General features: G+C 45.9%; 1 protein-coding gene across 1 annotated transcript in view; it reads right to left on the bottom strand.

The window, feature by feature from the left end:
- The window catches only part of LOC134396031 (von Willebrand factor A domain-containing protein 7-like), a 36,777-nt gene that overhangs the window by 18,204 nt on the left and 1,627 nt on the right, over positions 1–16,946 (bottom strand). The window contains exons 3-7 of the mRNA XM_063122357.1: positions 15,758–15,940; positions 10,713–10,788; positions 8,005–8,096; positions 3,845–4,009; positions 677–886 (exon numbers count right to left, since the gene is read on the bottom strand). Coding sequence (XP_062978427.1) covers positions 677–886; positions 3,845–4,009; positions 8,005–8,096; positions 10,713–10,788; positions 15,758–15,940 — 726 coding nt within the window. The remainder of the gene's footprint in view (positions 1–676; positions 887–3,844; positions 4,010–8,004; positions 8,097–10,712; positions 10,789–15,757; positions 15,941–16,946) is intronic.

The raw sequence follows: 16,946 nt of genomic DNA, 5'->3' as shown, positions 1-16,946 counted from the left end.
TGTTGTGATGAAGAGGGAATTTCACCACGTGGGACATGCATACAAAGGACACCTGCTGAAATTCCCTTTTCTGTGTAACTATTAAAGATACAGGAGCTCTGTCCTCCTTTTCATATGGTCACCCTATTTTCTATACAACTTTAAAGATACAGGAGCCCTGTCCTCCTTTTCATATGGTCACTCTATCACTGCTGAACTTTGCAACTAAGGCCACAGCTAGACCTAAGGTTTATCCTGGGATCATCCAGGGTTCACCCCTGCCTGAGCACTGGATCCCCTGTGTGTCACCTAGATGAACAGGTTTGACCCCTGGATGATCCAGGGATAAACCTTAGGTCTAGCTATGGCCTAAGAATCTAGTGCCTGAATTTGCTATTCTTCCCCCCCTCCTTCCTCCCAATCCCCTTTCCTTTTGTGTCACGTTTTTTAGCTTGTAAGCCTGTGGGCAGAGACTGCCTTAAGAAATATTTTTGTAAGCTGCCTTGCGAGCCTTTTTGGCTAAAGGGCGGGATAAAAATGCTAAAATAAACAAACAAACGACAAATCGGTTCTGAAAAAAGATGGAACATCTTGAATGTAACAATTTGGCAGTGTCATCATCTGGATTCTGCATAAATTACTGAATGCGCAAAGACTGGGCTACTCTAGAAGGACCGAAACGCTTTTGTCTCCTAACCTGGGTCATTGAAGGGCACGAGAATGTAGTTGTAGGGTGCATCCGGGGACTTGGAGTAATTCTGGAGTATTTCAACGCAGGCTGCTTTGACCTCCGCGATTTCACTCGTCATGCTGCTAGTCGTGTCGATCACGAAGGCGAGGGAGAAGCCTTGCAAGTTGAAAAATTTCCGGAAAATATTTTCCCCCACCTGGGTATAGAGACTAGCATCTGAATGAAGACAAAATCATGTTACCTCTATGCTGCAGGTGGGATGTGTTCATTTTGCTCACGAAAAGGATAGGCGCTATGTATGGTTTGCTTTCCAAGCGCCCCAGCTCAGCAGTGCTTAAACGCCACCTGTCCTTGGACCACTTGTAAATTGCTGGGGGGTCTCAGTGGACCCCCTTGATAAAACAATGTTACTCTTGTCCTACAAATCAAAGCACATAAATAACTCTTATTTTAATAACCATCGTCTTGCATTCATAGTGTGATGAACACACCTGTTCTTGTGAGCGGCGTTCTGCGAAGTTGGGGGCAAGGATAATGTTTATCACCTTTTGTAGGCTGACCATATGAAAAGGAGGACAGGGCTCCTGTATCTTTAACAGTTGTATTGAAAAGGGCATTTCAGCAGGGGCCGATCTACACCAAGCAGGATATAACACTTTAAAAACGGTATGAAAACGGTATATGTAATGTGTCCTAGGCCTGAACAATTCTCATAACCATTATAAACTGCTATAGGCAGTAGTGTAGATCTTGCCCAGGTGTCATTTGTATATATGGAGAATTTTCCTCTTCATCACAACAGTTAAAGCTGCAGGTGCCCTGCCCTCTTTTAAATCTGGTCACAGTATAGCTGCAGTATAGTTCCTGCAGCTTTAACTGTTGTGATGAAGAAGAAATTTCACCAGGTGCGACATGCATACAAATGACACCTGCTGAAATTCCCTTTTCTATGCAACTGTTAAAGATACAGGAGCCCAGTCCTCCTTTTCATAGGGTCACCCTACCTTTAGCATTCTCACTAGCTAGACTTAACGTCCTTCCCTCTAAACTTTTAGATGGCAGATACAAAAAAAATCCCACTCCTCAACAGATGCTGTCCCTGTAAAAATACCGAGGTGGAAACCGCATCACATGTGTTACTGTTCTGTACATTATATCAAGGGGCTAGGAATGATCTTCTGAACCCCATTTTACAATCTCTTCCTGGTCACCCAACTGAATTCCTAATGTCCCTATTACTTCAGAGCTCAGACAAGTCAATCGCCGAGCAAGCGGCCAAGTTTTTGAACTTGGCCATTTCCATTAGATCCTCTATGATTACTTGTCCTTTTAATAGTTAAATGTATGCTCAGTCCTTTTGTATGTAACTTTTGCTGGAATGGGCTATTGACTGCAATAAAATTGTTGTTGTTGTTGTTGTCACCGTCACCTTTAGCTAGGGTGACCATATGGAAAGGAGGACAGGGCTCCTGTATCTTTAACAGTTGTATTGAAAAGGGAATTTCAGCAGGTGTCATTTGTATGCATGGAGAACCTGGTGAAATTCCCTCTTCATCACCACAGTTAAAGCTGCAGGTGCCCTGTCCTCTTTTGTATCTGGTCAAGACTGGCAGGAGTCCTGCAGCTTTAACTGTTATGATGAAGACAAAATATCACCAGGTGATACATGCATTTAAATGATACTTGCTGAAATTCCCTTTTCTATTAACTTTAAAGATACAGGGGCCCTGTTCTCCTTTTCATATGGTCACCCTACCTTTAGCCTCAGTTCAGGTTCAACATCCATCCTGCTTCTGTATTTGCACTTGAGAACCCTGGTCAAAATGGCCTCTATCTCCATTGCCCGGAAAAAGTGAATTAAATGCAAGCACGGCCAAGATCAGGAGATCCGTCAACTTAACAGTCTTTTAGCATTTAAGAAAGCCATAAAGACTGGCAGGCCTATCCAGTGGAATGTTAGGATGCTTTTAGGATTTTTTTAAAGGATGTTTTAATAATAATAATAATAATAATAATAATGATAATTTGTTACCCACCTCTCCCTCCAGATTGAGGCGGGTCACAACACAAATGCAACATCATACAACTAATTAAAACATTTAAAACCAATACATCACTAAAAGCAGCACATCATTAAAAGGCAAATCTAAAATTCAAGTGAGTAGGCCTGCCGGAAGAGATCAGCCTTCATGGCTTTCTTAAATTCCGGAAGACTATTAAGTTAACGAATCTCTCCCGGCAAGCCATTCCATTTTAATAATGTATACTATGTTTTTAATCAGTATTTTATGTATTTTATACTTACTGCTGTTCCCCACCTCAATCAAAATGGAGAGGCGGGTAAGAAATAAATTTATTTCTACCTAGGGAGGTTATTTCTATAGAAATTTATTTCTATACCTAGGGAGGTTGTGGGCTCTTTTCCCACACTAGAGGCCTTCAAGAGGCAGCTGGACAACCATCTGTCAGGGATGCTTGAAGGTGGATTCCTGCATTGAGCAGGGGGTTGGACTTGATGGCCTTGTAGGCCCCTTCCAACTCTGCTATTCTATTATTATTATTATTATTATTATTATTATTATTATTATTATTATTAAACTTGCCTGTGGACCACCTGAATGGAGCTTGCAAGCACCAGTGGTTTGTGAAACTCTGCATCTAGCTAGTTTAAGCAGGGCTCTTTACCAGGGGCAAAATCTATACAGCAATTCCCAGTAGTGACTAAAGAAGCATCACTCCAAATTGCAGGGGGCTGCCCTAAGGCGCTGGGTAGCTGCCGCTTCTGCAAAAACCCTGTGCTTTCGCAGCTGAGGGTGGTGGCAGCTAATCCCCTCGCTGAAGGCAATGTGGGCATTCCAGCAGCCATTCGTCTTACCGGCCTGCCCTCTGCCTAGCTGGAGGGGTGGCTTTCTGCCCAGGAATGCCTCTGCCGTGACACTGGAGTAAGGGTAGACGCTGGATGCGCTGGATTTGCCCCGCCCCATTGAGAAAAGTCTGGGTAAGTCCCCAACTTTTTAAATGCGGAGCTTCGTAGGGAATCCCTGCAGTGGCTTTGAGGTGACTTCTGCGCGGTATAATGGATGCAGTGCCACCGTGCAGCCACCTCGGGGCTTCCAGAGCATATAGACACACACACACACCCCAGGTCCACAAGCTACCAGGCTCTGGACTTACCATCTTCGACAAAGAAATTCTTTGTGGCTTCTATGGCTAGCTGAGCAGCTCGGGAATGCAAATCAGAATGTGGAGAGAGCAAAGGGTTGGAGGTCTCTTTGTTAATGCCCCCAGTGGGAAAGTCATCTTGGGTCACATCGTCTTTCCCACCATGTCCACATTTGCCTGCAGAAAGAAGAAAGTGAAATGAGAGTGTCTGGTTGATTTGGATCAGTGGAAATCTCTGTGAACGAGAGTAATTTAGAGGGTTCACTTAATGAGGTCCAGGGATGGACGATCTCAGTTTCGCTTTCTCCTGCGTTCAAAATGTTTAAATCTCAAGTTCTTTTTATCCCAGAGATGAAGAAATTTGCAAAATACAGTGTATAAATGGACAGGAACAAAATTCATACCCTTCTCACCCACCAAATTCAATAGGTACAACTATTCCTAGCATGAAGAGGGCCCTGTTGTACTTGCCTGCCATATAAAACTGTTAAAGATGGGGAGCCTCTCAGGAAAACAGGTGGCAACCCTAATTCAGCAGTAAGATGTCTGAATATACAGGGATCCACACTCAGACCTTAAGAGCTGATGGCCTAGGGTGACCATATGAAAAGGAGGACAGGGCTCCTGTATCTTTAACAGTAATGTGGGAAAGGGAATTTCAGCAGGTGTCTATTGAAGAGGGTGAAATTCCCTCTTCATCACAACAGTTAAAGCTACACTAGCTATAGTAGAATGACCAGATACAAAAGAGGGCAGGGCTTCTGCAGCTTTAACTGTTGTGATGAAGAGGGAATTTCACCCTCTTCAATTGACACCTGCTGAAATTCCCTTTTCTACATTACTGTTAAAGATACAGGAGCCCTGTCCTCCTTTTCATATGGTCACCCTATGATGGCCTGGATGGACAAACCTGTCCTTTTTGGTTCCCTCCCCCACTATATATTAAATCTCAAATCCAGCCCATCCTAAATATGAAGAAATTGGTGAGCTTTCGTTAATTCTTTAAAAAAAGAAAAAAGAATAGAAATGAAATTCTAGCTCGTCCCTAATGAGGGCTGCATATAGTAGGGTGACCCTATGAAAAGGAGGACAGGGCTCCTGTACCTTTAACAGTTGTATTGAAAAGGGAATTTCAGCGGTTGTCCTTTGTATATATGGAGAACCTGGGGAAATTTCCTCTTAATCACAATGCTTAAAGCTGCAGGTGCCCTGCCCTCTTTTAAATCTGGTCACTCTAGTATAGCTCCTGCAGCTTTAACTGTTGTGATGAAGAAAGAATTTCACCAGGTTCTCCATATATACAAATGACACCTGCTGAAATTCCCTTTTCTATGCAACTGTTAAAGATACAGGAGCCCTGTCCTCCTTTTCATATGGTCACCCTAGCATATAGTCTTTAAATAAGGTGCAGCACCTAGCCAGGTGATGCCCTATGTTAGAGGAGGGCAACCACATTTGATCCGGGGCCTGGATAAACCTCAGACTTAGGCCACAGCTAGACCTAAGGCTTATCCTGGGATCATCCAGGGTTTGCCCCTGCCTGAGAACGGGATCCCCTGTGTGTCACCTAGATGAACAGGTTTGACCCCTGGACGATCCAGGGATAAACCTTAGGTCTAGCTATGGCCAAAGTCGACAGGCCCACTGACATCAAAGGAGTAGGGTCCTACCTACCCCAAAGCCCTGCCCTCTCCCATGATGTGATCTGCGCTGTTTCACCCACTTATTCCCCCCACCCATCCATCTCGCTGCATGGAGAAAGGGACTTGGCTGGTGCTTGCAAAGCCCTCGCCTAGTGAGGTGGGGGAATTCTCATGGTCATGCCCTACCTGGAGGAGGATTCCTCTGATGAAGACGAGGAAGGGGAGAGCCAGGTGAGGAACTGGAGGCTCTCGCTCTCCTCTTCTTCATCAGAGGAATCCTTCTCCAGGTAGGGCATGACAACCATATTATTTCTGATGGAAGGTGAGCAGTGCAAAGGGGAATCCAATTGGAAATATGTGGGGATTCCTTTGGGACAGGGCTTGGAGAGGACAGGGGAGGGGCTTGCGGAGGTTGCTCAAGCTTTCATGGGCTGGATTGGGCCCCAATGCAGGCCGGATTAGGTCCATGGACAGGAGGTTGCCATCTTGTAGTATAGGCCTAGTCTAAAGTCTGGTTCACACATTATCGGTAAAATCCAACATAAAGAAGATCCACTAAATAAATGGGACTTAAGTTAGTCATGAGTTCCCTTTTAAGTTCCCTTTTGCTGGGGAGCATGGGTGGGAGAGTGCTGTTGCACCCATGTCCTGCTTGTGGGTTCCTTGTCAACAGATGGTTGGCCACTGTGTGAACGGAGTGCTGGACTGGATGGACCCTTGGTCTGATCCAGCATAGGGTGACCATATGAAAAGGAGGACAGGGCTCCTGTATCTTTAACAGTGGTACATAAAAAAAGGAATTTCAGCAGCTATACTGGAGTGATCAGATACAAAAGAGGGCAGGGCTCCTGCAGCTTGAGCTGTTGTGATGAAGAGGGAATTTCACCAGGTGCTGCATGCATACAAATAATGCCTGCTAAAATTCCCTTTTCTATACAAAGATACAGGAACCCTGTCCCTTTTTTCTGACCGGAAGTGTATAAGCAGCCAATGCAAGCCTTTTAAGACTGGAGTTATATGGTCTTTATAGGATGTTCCGGTGAGCAGTTTAGCTGCTGCATTTTGCACCAGCTGCAACTTCTGAGTTGTCTTCAAGGACAGCCCCACGTAGAGTGCATTGCAGTAGTCTAATTGGGCAAAGTACTAGCGCATGGACTACTGTGGCTAGGGTGTCCCTGTCCAGGAAAGGCAGTGGCTGGCAGATCAGCTTAAGCTGATGCCAAATACTCCAGGTCACGGAGTCCACCTGGGCCTCTAGTGACAAGGATGGATCTAGGAGTGCTCCCAAGCTACGCACCTGTTCCTTCTGATGGAGTGCAACCCCATCCAGAACAGGTCGCTTATCCAATTCCAGGACTCGGGGACCACCAATCCACAGAGCTTCCATCTTATCAGGATTCAGCTTCAGTTTATTAGCTCTCATCCAGCCCATTACAGCCACCAGGCACTGGTCCAGCACCTTCACACCCCAGCTGAGTCCGACAAGGAGAAGTAGAGCTGAGCATCATCAGCATGCTGATGGCACCCAAACCCCTAATGACCTCTCCCAACGGCTTCACATAGATGTTGAACAACATTGGGGATAGAATAGAGCCCTGTAGTCCCCCACAGCTTAATAGCCATTGGTTGGAACAGGAATCCCCCAATACCACTCTCTGGAATTGGCCCTGCAAGTAGGAGCAGAACCACTGTAACACGGTGCCTTCTACTCCCATCTCACAGAGCCGATCCAGTAAGACACCATGATTAATGGCATCAAAAGCTGCCGAGAGATCCAGGAAGATCAACAGGGCAGCACTCCCCCTCTCTTTCACCCGAAGTAGGTCGTCGGTCAGAGCAACCAAGACTATTTCAGTGCTGTGCCCTGGCCTGAAACCTTGAGATTCTAGTCAAAAACAAAGTAGACCCCAGAAGCCTGGTGTCTGATCACCCCAGCTCTGTTTGAAAGGCTGTCCAGTCCAATTCCAGTTTAAAAATAAAGAACCATAAGAATTATTGTCTCTCAGTAGTTAGCAGCTCCTGGACAGCAGGCTGCTCTCTCTTTGCAAGTCCCTGTTGACCTTTGTGAATCCTAAGCATTTAGTTGTGAGATGCAGCCTCTTCATGAAAATATAGGTTTGCTCTCATGTCTAGTCTCCACCGTCAGATCAGGACCAGCCCTACCATGAGGCAGAGTGAGAAGGTTACCTCAGGCGGCAGATACTGGGAGGTGGCACCAAAGCCTTGGAAGAGAGAGCTGTGTGCCACACAGCCTGACCTGTGCTGCCTAAGCTAGCCTGCTGTTTTCAGGTGAGGTATGTTGACCCATCACCAGTGTTGAGGAAAGATTCTATTGACAGTCCAGTTGGCTTTTGTCCATGGAATGGCAGGGGACGCCATTTTGTTCTTGGCGCAGGTAGCAAAATATCTTGGACTGGCCTGCGCTAAACCCTCCGTACTCCATGTATTACTCACATGCTTAAAGGAAAACAAAACAAAACATACTACTAACTGGCAATAAATCCTAGCAGCAGGAGAAGCTGGTCTTACCTTGTGGTTTTCCCTTGCATGTTGCTGATAACTTGTACCCACTTGTGATCTCCTTGACAGTCACCAGGTTATTCTTACATGAGTACTTGCCGCTGTTAAATGGAGAAGTAGGTTATTGAACTGCTTTGAGATTAACAGTTTCTTGGGGCAAGATGTAGGGAGGGGGGTAGTTGCTCAGGCCCAAGACCTCCCCTCTTAAGTCACGTTAAAAGAATCTGCTAAATATCAGGAAAACAATCAAGCCATAGCTGAAGTTGATGGCACTGTTCCTAGCTCAAAAATTGTTGAAATCTCTACTCCTTCTACACTGGTATAACCCAGAGATTCGTTCATTGGACATGGATCTATGTTCCAAGACAGGCTCCTGCCATGGACTCATAGAGTACATCTAGGATGACCATATGAAAAGGAGGACAGGGCTCCTGTATCTTTAACAGTTTCATAGAAAAGGGAATTTCAGCAGGTGTCACTTGTATATATGGGGAACCTGGTGAAATTCCCTCTTCATCACAACAGTTAAAGCTGCAGGAGCTGTACTAGAGTGACCAGATTTAAAAGAGGACACGGCACATGTAGCTTTAATTCTATCATATATACAAATGACACCTGCTTAAATTTCCTTTTCAATACAACTGTTAGATACAGGAGCCCTGTCCTCCTTTCCATATGGTCACCTTATATCTCTACACTTGAAATGTAACTGTTTTATACCAGTTTAGCTGCCATGGATTTCCCCAAAGAACTCTGGGAATTTCAGCTTGCCAAATGGGCAGAGATTCCTCGCTTTGAGATTCCTGGCTTCCCTTTCAGAACTACACTTCCCAGGATTCCCTAGGGAGATGGAATAACTATCAAACTAGTGGTCTTTGTGGTGTGGATAGGGCAATGGTGTAACCAAGAGCAAATAGCTCTTAAGACAACAGCAGACAATAACAGCCTGATGGAAGTCCACTTTCAGAAAGGCTCCTCCTCCCTCAACTGTGGTGCAGTTAAAGCTGCAGGATATATACAAGTGTGACCAGATACAAAAGAGGGCAGGGCTCCTGCAGCTTTAACTGTTGTGATGAAGAGGGAATTTCACCAGGTGCTGCATGCATACAAATGACACCTGCTGAAATTCCCTTTTCTATACACCTGTCAAAGATACAGGAGCCCTGTCCTCCTTTTCATATGGTCACCCTAGTGTGGTACAGTGACTAAAGTGTTGGACTGGGAATCGGGAGATCCGGGATTGGGGGCGGATCTACACAGCGCACTGAAGGCGCTTGCATGCGCCTGCAGTGCGCCCCGAAAGCGACTGTGTAGATCCTGCCCTGGAAGAGGCGGAGGAAGAGGCGGAGGAGGCGGCGGCTGGGGAATCCGGCCGCGTACTTGCCGCAGCCGCCACGGCCCACCTCCCCGCCGGCCTCCTACTGCCGGCGAAAGAGCCACTCGGCGGAAGAAGGCGGGGTGGAGAGCGGAAGAAGCTCTCCGACCCGGGTGGCTCTTTCGCTGGCAGCAGGAGGCCGGCGGGGAGGTGGGCGGCAGCGGCAAGGACGCGGCCGGATTCCCCAGCCTCCTCCTCCTCCGCCTCTTAGGGCAGGATCTACACAGTCGCTTTCGGGGCGCACCGCAGGCGCATGCAAGTGCCTTCAGTGCGCTGTGTAGATCCGCCCTAGTCCCCAATCAGCCATGGAAACCCACTGGATGACTTTTGGCCAATCACAGACTCTCAGCCCAACCTACCTCATAGGTGGGTTATGAGGAGAAAATGGAGAGGAGGAAGATTATGTACGCTGCCTTGAGTTCTTTGGGGGGGGGGGAAAGGCAGGATATCATCCTCATCCTCATCCTCTGTTGCCATCAACAGACCATACTGGGATAAGAAGGGGAAGAAAGTAGGGCCATTCTACCTGCCCTGCTGAAAGACTTCATTTCCCCCCCTCTTCCTTTCCCATTCCTTTTTCCTTGTGCCTCATATCTTTTTTAGATTGCAGCCCTACAGTTATGGATTGGCTAAGCAGGATGGAGATCATGGGAGGTGTAGTCCGACACACCTGGAGGCGCTGGGTTGGAGAAGTCTGCTTCAGACAGACAAGATTTTGCTGCCAGGGGCGGAGGCAGCCGTCGTTATGTGGCTACAGGGAATTCCTCAAAATGGGATTTACGAAAGGTACTCTTCGCATGAGAGCAAAGCACGGCACAGTATGTATTTTTAAAAAATTAAATGAAAGGAAGAGAAAAAATGGGCTTCAAATGGCTGCAAATTACCCTGTGCATCTCGTTTCCTAATCCTGGGACTTGTAAACAAACGCACGATTCCCAAACGGAAGAAAGACCCTCTTTGTGTGTCATTTGCCAACTGCCGGGCAATCTGCCCGCCACTTTTGATCTCAGTCTTCAGGGAGCCCTCTTCCACCTACTATCTTTCCCTTTTTCTCTAGACAAGTCTTGTTTTGTCATCCATGTGGAAGTGGGGGGAGGCTTCATACAGAGGTGGACAATCTTTCTTCTGTCATGAGCCGCATTCCCTTGCGAATGATCTGTTGGGGGTGAGCAGGCCCAGAGCCAAAAGAGAGAGTTTTCTCTTTCTGCCACTGTGCCAAACTCAGCCCTGAAACCAAAGTGAAACGGATGCTGTAATCACCTCCAAGAATAACTGGAATTGTCTGGCCACCATCTGCTTGAGCCCCTTAAAATGTGTCCCCACCCCACCCCAGTGATCTTACTTTATTTCTTTGATGCAGTCTCTGCACGTTTGCTCAGAAGGAGGTGTCACAGGTGCAGAAGAACTATCTTCGTTTACTGTGGGGCACACAGAGAGAAAGAATTCCAAGTTTAGGTACAGCTGAACTCCACAGAAAACTGAAATCTAGCAAGTTTTGTCCTTTTGTGATAGTTCTGTATGCCTCTACGTGGAAAGATGGAGCAGACATTTTAAAAATAAGCAGTACAAATACAACGAGCTCTTTTGTAAGTTTTTTTGTCTCTTTGTGATCAACTGTTTGAACAGGAAGTGTACTATTACCTTTTTTGAGATAGGGTTTTGAGATATGCCTGGTGGTGCGTGGTCTTTTGTTAAGATGACATATTAAACAGTGATTTCCATTTGAAAGCACTGAGCCTGTTCAGACAACACGCTAAGCCATGGTGAGGCTGCTAACCCTTTTGCAGCAAATGGTTAGTGAGTGTCTTTAAACCATGGTTAGGTAGCCACCATGGTTTGGAATGGTTCACACGACGCGCTAAGCCATATTAGATTGTAAGCCTATGCGGCAGGGTCTTGCTATTTACTGTTTTACTCTGTACAGCACCATGTACATTGATGGTGCTATATAAATAAATAAATAATAATAATAATAATAATAATAATAATAATAATAATGTTTAGCTCAAAATGGTGGTTTAGCGTGCCGTCTGAACAGGGTCAGATTGCAGGTAATCCATGCTCTGCTAACTTCCTGTAATGTGCTAAACTTCGGGTTGCCCTTGGAGACTGTTTGAAAGCTGCAGTTCATGCAGAATGCAGCTGCTAGATTAGTAACTGGACTGGGGCAGGATCTACACTATTCATTACACCGTTGTTTAAGTGCATTGTTGCGTCCTCCCTTGCTACGTTACAAAATGCAACTTGAGCCCAGTCAATCGAAATACCTTTTCTTCTATTGTTTTACCCCGGCACACTCTTCTTTAGAACGTTCTTCATTATGCTCATACCGGCTCTGAAGTAAACCTCCTTCTTCTGGTGACTCTGAGCTAGACCTGCCGGGATAAGCCGGCAGGGAGGCGGGGCGACGTGTAGGGACGAGGGAAGCCCTGCAGCGTCTTAAAGGGGCCACGTGCGCCCCGAAAGAAAAGCGTTTTTTTAAAAAAATTAAGCCTCTGTCCCCTCTTTCACTGCCCTCCCTCCCCCTCCCCCTCCCCCTCGTCACGTTGTGCCAGCTCTCCCTCCCCTCCCCTAGAAAAGCCCTCACTTGTCCTAATCAGGAAGCAAAGACCATGGTCACGCGACATGACTTTGAAAGACGGCATTGAAAACAACGAAAGGTTGGGGCACATTGTTAGTTTTAAAACGATTTTAACAGAAAGTGGAACGGTTTTAAAAGTCAGAAGAAACGTAACAACAACAGCATCACGTGGCTGCTGACGTCATCTCTGCCAACTTGTTACGTTTCATCTAGACAAGTGTAGACGGGCCCTGGGAGGGGATCTACACACCATCGTGAAGGCGCTTGCGTGCGCCTGCAGTGCGCCCTGAAACTCATTGTGTAGATCCTGCCTATCCTGGCCGCCGCCCCGCCTTCTTCCGCCGAGCTCTACGACCCGGGTGGCTCTTTTGCCGGCAGCAGGAGGCTGGCGGGGAGGTGGACGGCGGTGGCGGCAAGGATGCGGCCAGATTCCCCAGCGAAGCCGCCGAGCCCGGAAACTTTTCGCCCCGTCCCCGCGAGGGGCAATGCGGGGCCGCCTCCGCCTCCTCCTCCTCTTCTGGCCAGGATAGGGCAGGATCTACACAATGAGTTTCGGGGTGCACTGCAGGCGCATGCAAGCGCCTTCACGACGATGTGTAGATCCCCCCTGGGTATTATGATCATATTATGTAGGGTGACCATATGAAAAGGAGGACAGGGCTCCTGTATCTTTAACAGACGTATTGAAAAGGGAATTTCAGCAGGTGTCGTTTGTATATATGGAGAACCTGGTGAAATTTCCTCTTCATCACAACAGTTAAAGCTGCAGGTGCCCTGCCCTCTTTTAAATCTGGTCACTCTAGTATAGCTCCTGCAGCTTTAACTGTTGTGGTGAAGAGGGAGTTGTAAAGGAAGAGACCCCAGCGCTCCAGCCGGTTCTCTACTGGATTTAGCACGGATCCCCAGGCATAGACACTCACAAGCTCACAACGTGAGGTTTAAGACCTTTTATTCAGGCTAAGGGTAGGGATACATGGGATAGACTAAGCAAAATCTTAATAAAAAGCACGCATAATATAAGAACCCAGTATAGGCAATAATAAAACTACACTCTAATAACTCTTACGTCACCCCACGCTCTGCTTCCAGCCGACAACCACCCTGTTGCTCTCACAGGGGCTTTCTTATACTTTTCATTCCCCCCTCCCTCCTGCTTTGTTCTGGCAGAGTCTTCACACCTTCGGCCGGGATGCTTAATCACTCAAGGCCAGTTGACAGATATGGCTGGTCTAGCTCCGGTCTCTTCTCCCCCGGACAGATGGCTGTCTCCCCTTTTGGCATCTTTATCTTCCTATGAAACCATAAAACTAAATTAAAACAAACTTGTTCCCAGTTAACCCGTGCCTTTCCCTTACAGGAGTTTCACCAGGTTCTCCATATATACAAATGCCACCTGCTGAAATTCCTTTTTCTATGCAACTGTTAAAGATACAGGAGCCCTGTCCTCCTTTTCATATGGTCACCCTATATTATGCAGTGCTACTGCACTGACTCAAAATCTGTTTTGAGGCCCAATTCAATGCACTCTTTTTGACATTTACAGCCTTTCACAGCATTTGAAGGGCCGCCTCTCTTCATATTTATTTATTTATTTATTTATTTATTACATTTCTATACCGCCCAATAGCCAGAGCTCTCTGGGCGGTTCACAAAAATTAAAAACATTCGAAGTATAAAACAACAGTATAAAACCATAGTACAAAATACAATATAAAAGCTCAACCAGATAAAAACAGCAGCAATGCAAAATTACAAATTTAAAACACCAAGTTAAAAATTATTTATAGACTGTTAAATACCTACCCATTCAATAGAATTCCTGCTGCAGGAAAGAGGGATGGCTACCTGAGGGAGGGCCTTCCTGGTTTTGGCACCCTAGTTGTGGAAAGCTCTCCCCAAAGGGATTCACCTGGTGCCTACCTTACAGTCCAATCCTATGGATGTCAACTCAGAAGCAAGTCCCATTGAGTTCAATGTGACATACTAGTGTGGCTCCTGCCTCCTACATGCTGCTCTCATACCACTTTCATAGTGCTATATCCTGCTTGGTGTGGATTAGGCCCGGTATCCTTCAGAATACCTGGTATCAAGAGTAAACATACCTGAAATCCTGACATCTCCTTTGAAAATGTTCTTCCTTGAACACAGAGGGCCAAACTAGACGTGATGCTAGGCATATCACCTGCTATTGCTGAGGTCTTCAGTGTGGGGACACCTCTTTTGGTGCCCACCAGTCCACTGTTCCTCCTGATTTTTATATTCCCTAAGATTTTTTTTAAAAAGTATTTTTAAACATGGTTGAGGTTTTTTTGGTATGCTGCAAAACAAACTGCTGTCCTCCAGTGCCATCCTTATTTGGGTTCAAAACAGTGCTTTTGGTGCTCAGACTCCACGTCTGCCTTGTAATTAAGTTCTTAGGAAAGTTACTTTTCTTTTCGTCTCACTAGTTTGCCTTCTGGGAAATGAGTGGTTTATGACTGGCCAGGCCCACCGTGACACTCTCAAAATCCCAAATGTACCCACCAGCCCCCAAACATTGGGAACTGCTGTACTCTATTGTGTCCCCACCCCCCACTAATGCTTATAGCAGGGGTGGGAGGGGGAGGGATTTTTTTTTGAGGACTGTGGTCCCAACTAAAATACCCGCCCCCCTGCAGCTCCTGCAGTTGGAGCTTCTGATGACGTGACCAATAGTTAAGCCCAGTTTCCAGGACTTCCCAAGCAAAGGTATAGCAGTAAACTTATATAAATTTATATAAATATAAATAAATAAACTTGTAAGCGGCTATATGTTTGTAGTCTTAAGTTATTGTCCTGAAAAAGAACCATTGTTTAAAAAAATATTTAACAGAACATGGAGGTGGGCTCTCACAGACTTGGTATGAAGAAAAGTTCAGCTTCATTGGCTGCCAGTCCAGGTCCGGGCCCGATTCAAAGTGCTGGTATAACATTTAAAGCCCTAAACGGCTTGAGGCCAGGCCATCTGAAGGAGCACCTCCTCCCATATGTACCTGCCCGGACCCTAAGGTCATCCTCAGGGGTCCTTCTCCGCGAGCCCCTGCCAAAGGAAGTGAGGCAGGTGGCTACCAGGAGGAGGGCCTTCTCTGCTGTGGCACCCCAGCTGTGGAATGAGCTCCCTAAGGAGGTTCGCTTGGCACCTACATTATATGCTTTTAGACGCCAGGTGAAGACCTTTTTATTCTCCCAACATTTTAACAATCTATAAATACATTTTAACATGGTGTTTTAAATTTGTAATTTTGCATTGCTGCTGCTTTTATCTGGTTGAGCTTTTATATTGTATTTTATATTATGGTTTTATACTGTTGTTTTATATTATGAATGGTTTAATTTTTGTGAACCGCCCAGAGAGCTCCGGCTATTGGGCGGTATAGAAATGTAATAAATAAATAAATAAATAAATAAAAGTGCAATAATATTTGTAAAATGCTCTCTTTTTTTTAAAAAAAAAAAAGAGGAGGAAAAAGTTATGATTTACAAATTCTCCGTTTAGGGAAAGCTGAAGGAAGTACCACAGAAAACAAGGTGAAGCCTGTTCCTTGTATGCAGTACACCTTCGTGGCTCCGATTTCGGCGAGGCTGTGAATCCATTCTGGGTTTCAGTCTGAACTGGCCAGAACTCTAAAGGATCTGTCCAAGGGGCTCAAGCTTATGAGTTCAGAACCTTGGACAGATCCTTTAGAGTTCCGGCCAGTTCCGACTGAAATCCTGAATGGATTCACAGCCCCGCCGAAATCGGAGCCACCAGGCCCCCCTGCCTGCTTGGCATCTTCGTTGTGACTTACTCAGGAAGTGATACGGTTCGTCATTTCCCATTTCAACCCAGTTGGTGTTGCTGTAGAATTTTTGGAGCACATGGAGGGCTTTCCCAGCACTTAGACGAGCCGATTCCAAATCTGCTGTGGTCAGAGGGTTTTTTTCCAGACTGGAGAACATAGACTTCTGCAAAACTCGAAGCTGCTTGATACCTGGGAATTAAATGGACGTAAGAACCTTTTTAATATCAGCAGGGCCTGCATCAAACGGTTGGCACAGTTGGGCATTTGCAAGGCCCATACCCCAGCCGGGCACTCACTGCCAAGTCTAGGGTTGCCACGTTTCCTGTTTTACAGAGGACAGTCCTCGATATCTGAAGGCATCCTGTCTTTCAGGGGTGGGCAGATGGCAGAACTCTGTATATTTGAGAAAGCTCAGGAGTGATTGTGTGAGAGAAAGGAAAGCGCATATGTAGGGTGACCATATTTGGGAAACCAAAAAAGAGGACACTTAGTGTGTGTGTGGGGAAGCAGCTTTCTGAGTCCTGCAGAAAGTACGTTATTCCCCCACCACCTTAAAGAACCCGATTGGAGTGGAGGAGGGGAAAGTATTTCATTCTGCACCACCACCATCCACTCCAATTGGGGCCTTTTCTATAATGTCCACGCATGACCCACTTTCCCCTTTAAGACCTCAATTGGAGCTCGGGGTGGGGGAATGATGTGCCTCAAGAAAGCATGTCATTCCCTCCTGCCATGCTAATGGCAGCCTTAAAGGGGAAGGTGTGTCATTCCAGGACATTATTGAAAATTATAGAAAATCCCCCCTGACACCATGGAAAGAACAAAAACCAGGACAAATCCAGGGAAATCCTGACAGTTGGTCACCCTACGCATATGTGAATGGGTGAAAAGATTGGATGAAAGGTTTCAAAAAGGTTTTTAAATGTTTTATTTTGAAACAAAGCTTGTGAACTTTTAAAATAAATTTTAATTATTTTATTTTTAACTACCACAAAAATCCCACGTGTCTGTTTGGCATATATTACCTGAAGTTTACACATTTAACACCCACTCTGACAATCATTCACCTAAGCAGATATAACTCACAGCACATTATTATATATATTAAAATCCATTCTCCAATTTTAACCCCTTTCTCCACATAGTTTGGAGGAAGGTGGTTTTTATCCTTCGCCTCAGGCGTGTCAAGCGGTGG

Source organism: Elgaria multicarinata, chromosome 3, assembly GCF_023053635.1.
Source record: "Elgaria multicarinata webbii isolate HBS135686 ecotype San Diego chromosome 3, rElgMul1.1.pri, whole genome shotgun sequence".
Classification (NCBI taxonomy): domain Eukaryota; kingdom Metazoa; phylum Chordata; class Lepidosauria; order Squamata; family Anguidae; genus Elgaria; species Elgaria multicarinata.
The sequence above is the reverse complement of the archived record's forward strand: the minus strand, read 5'-3'. Positions and strand labels throughout refer to the sequence as shown.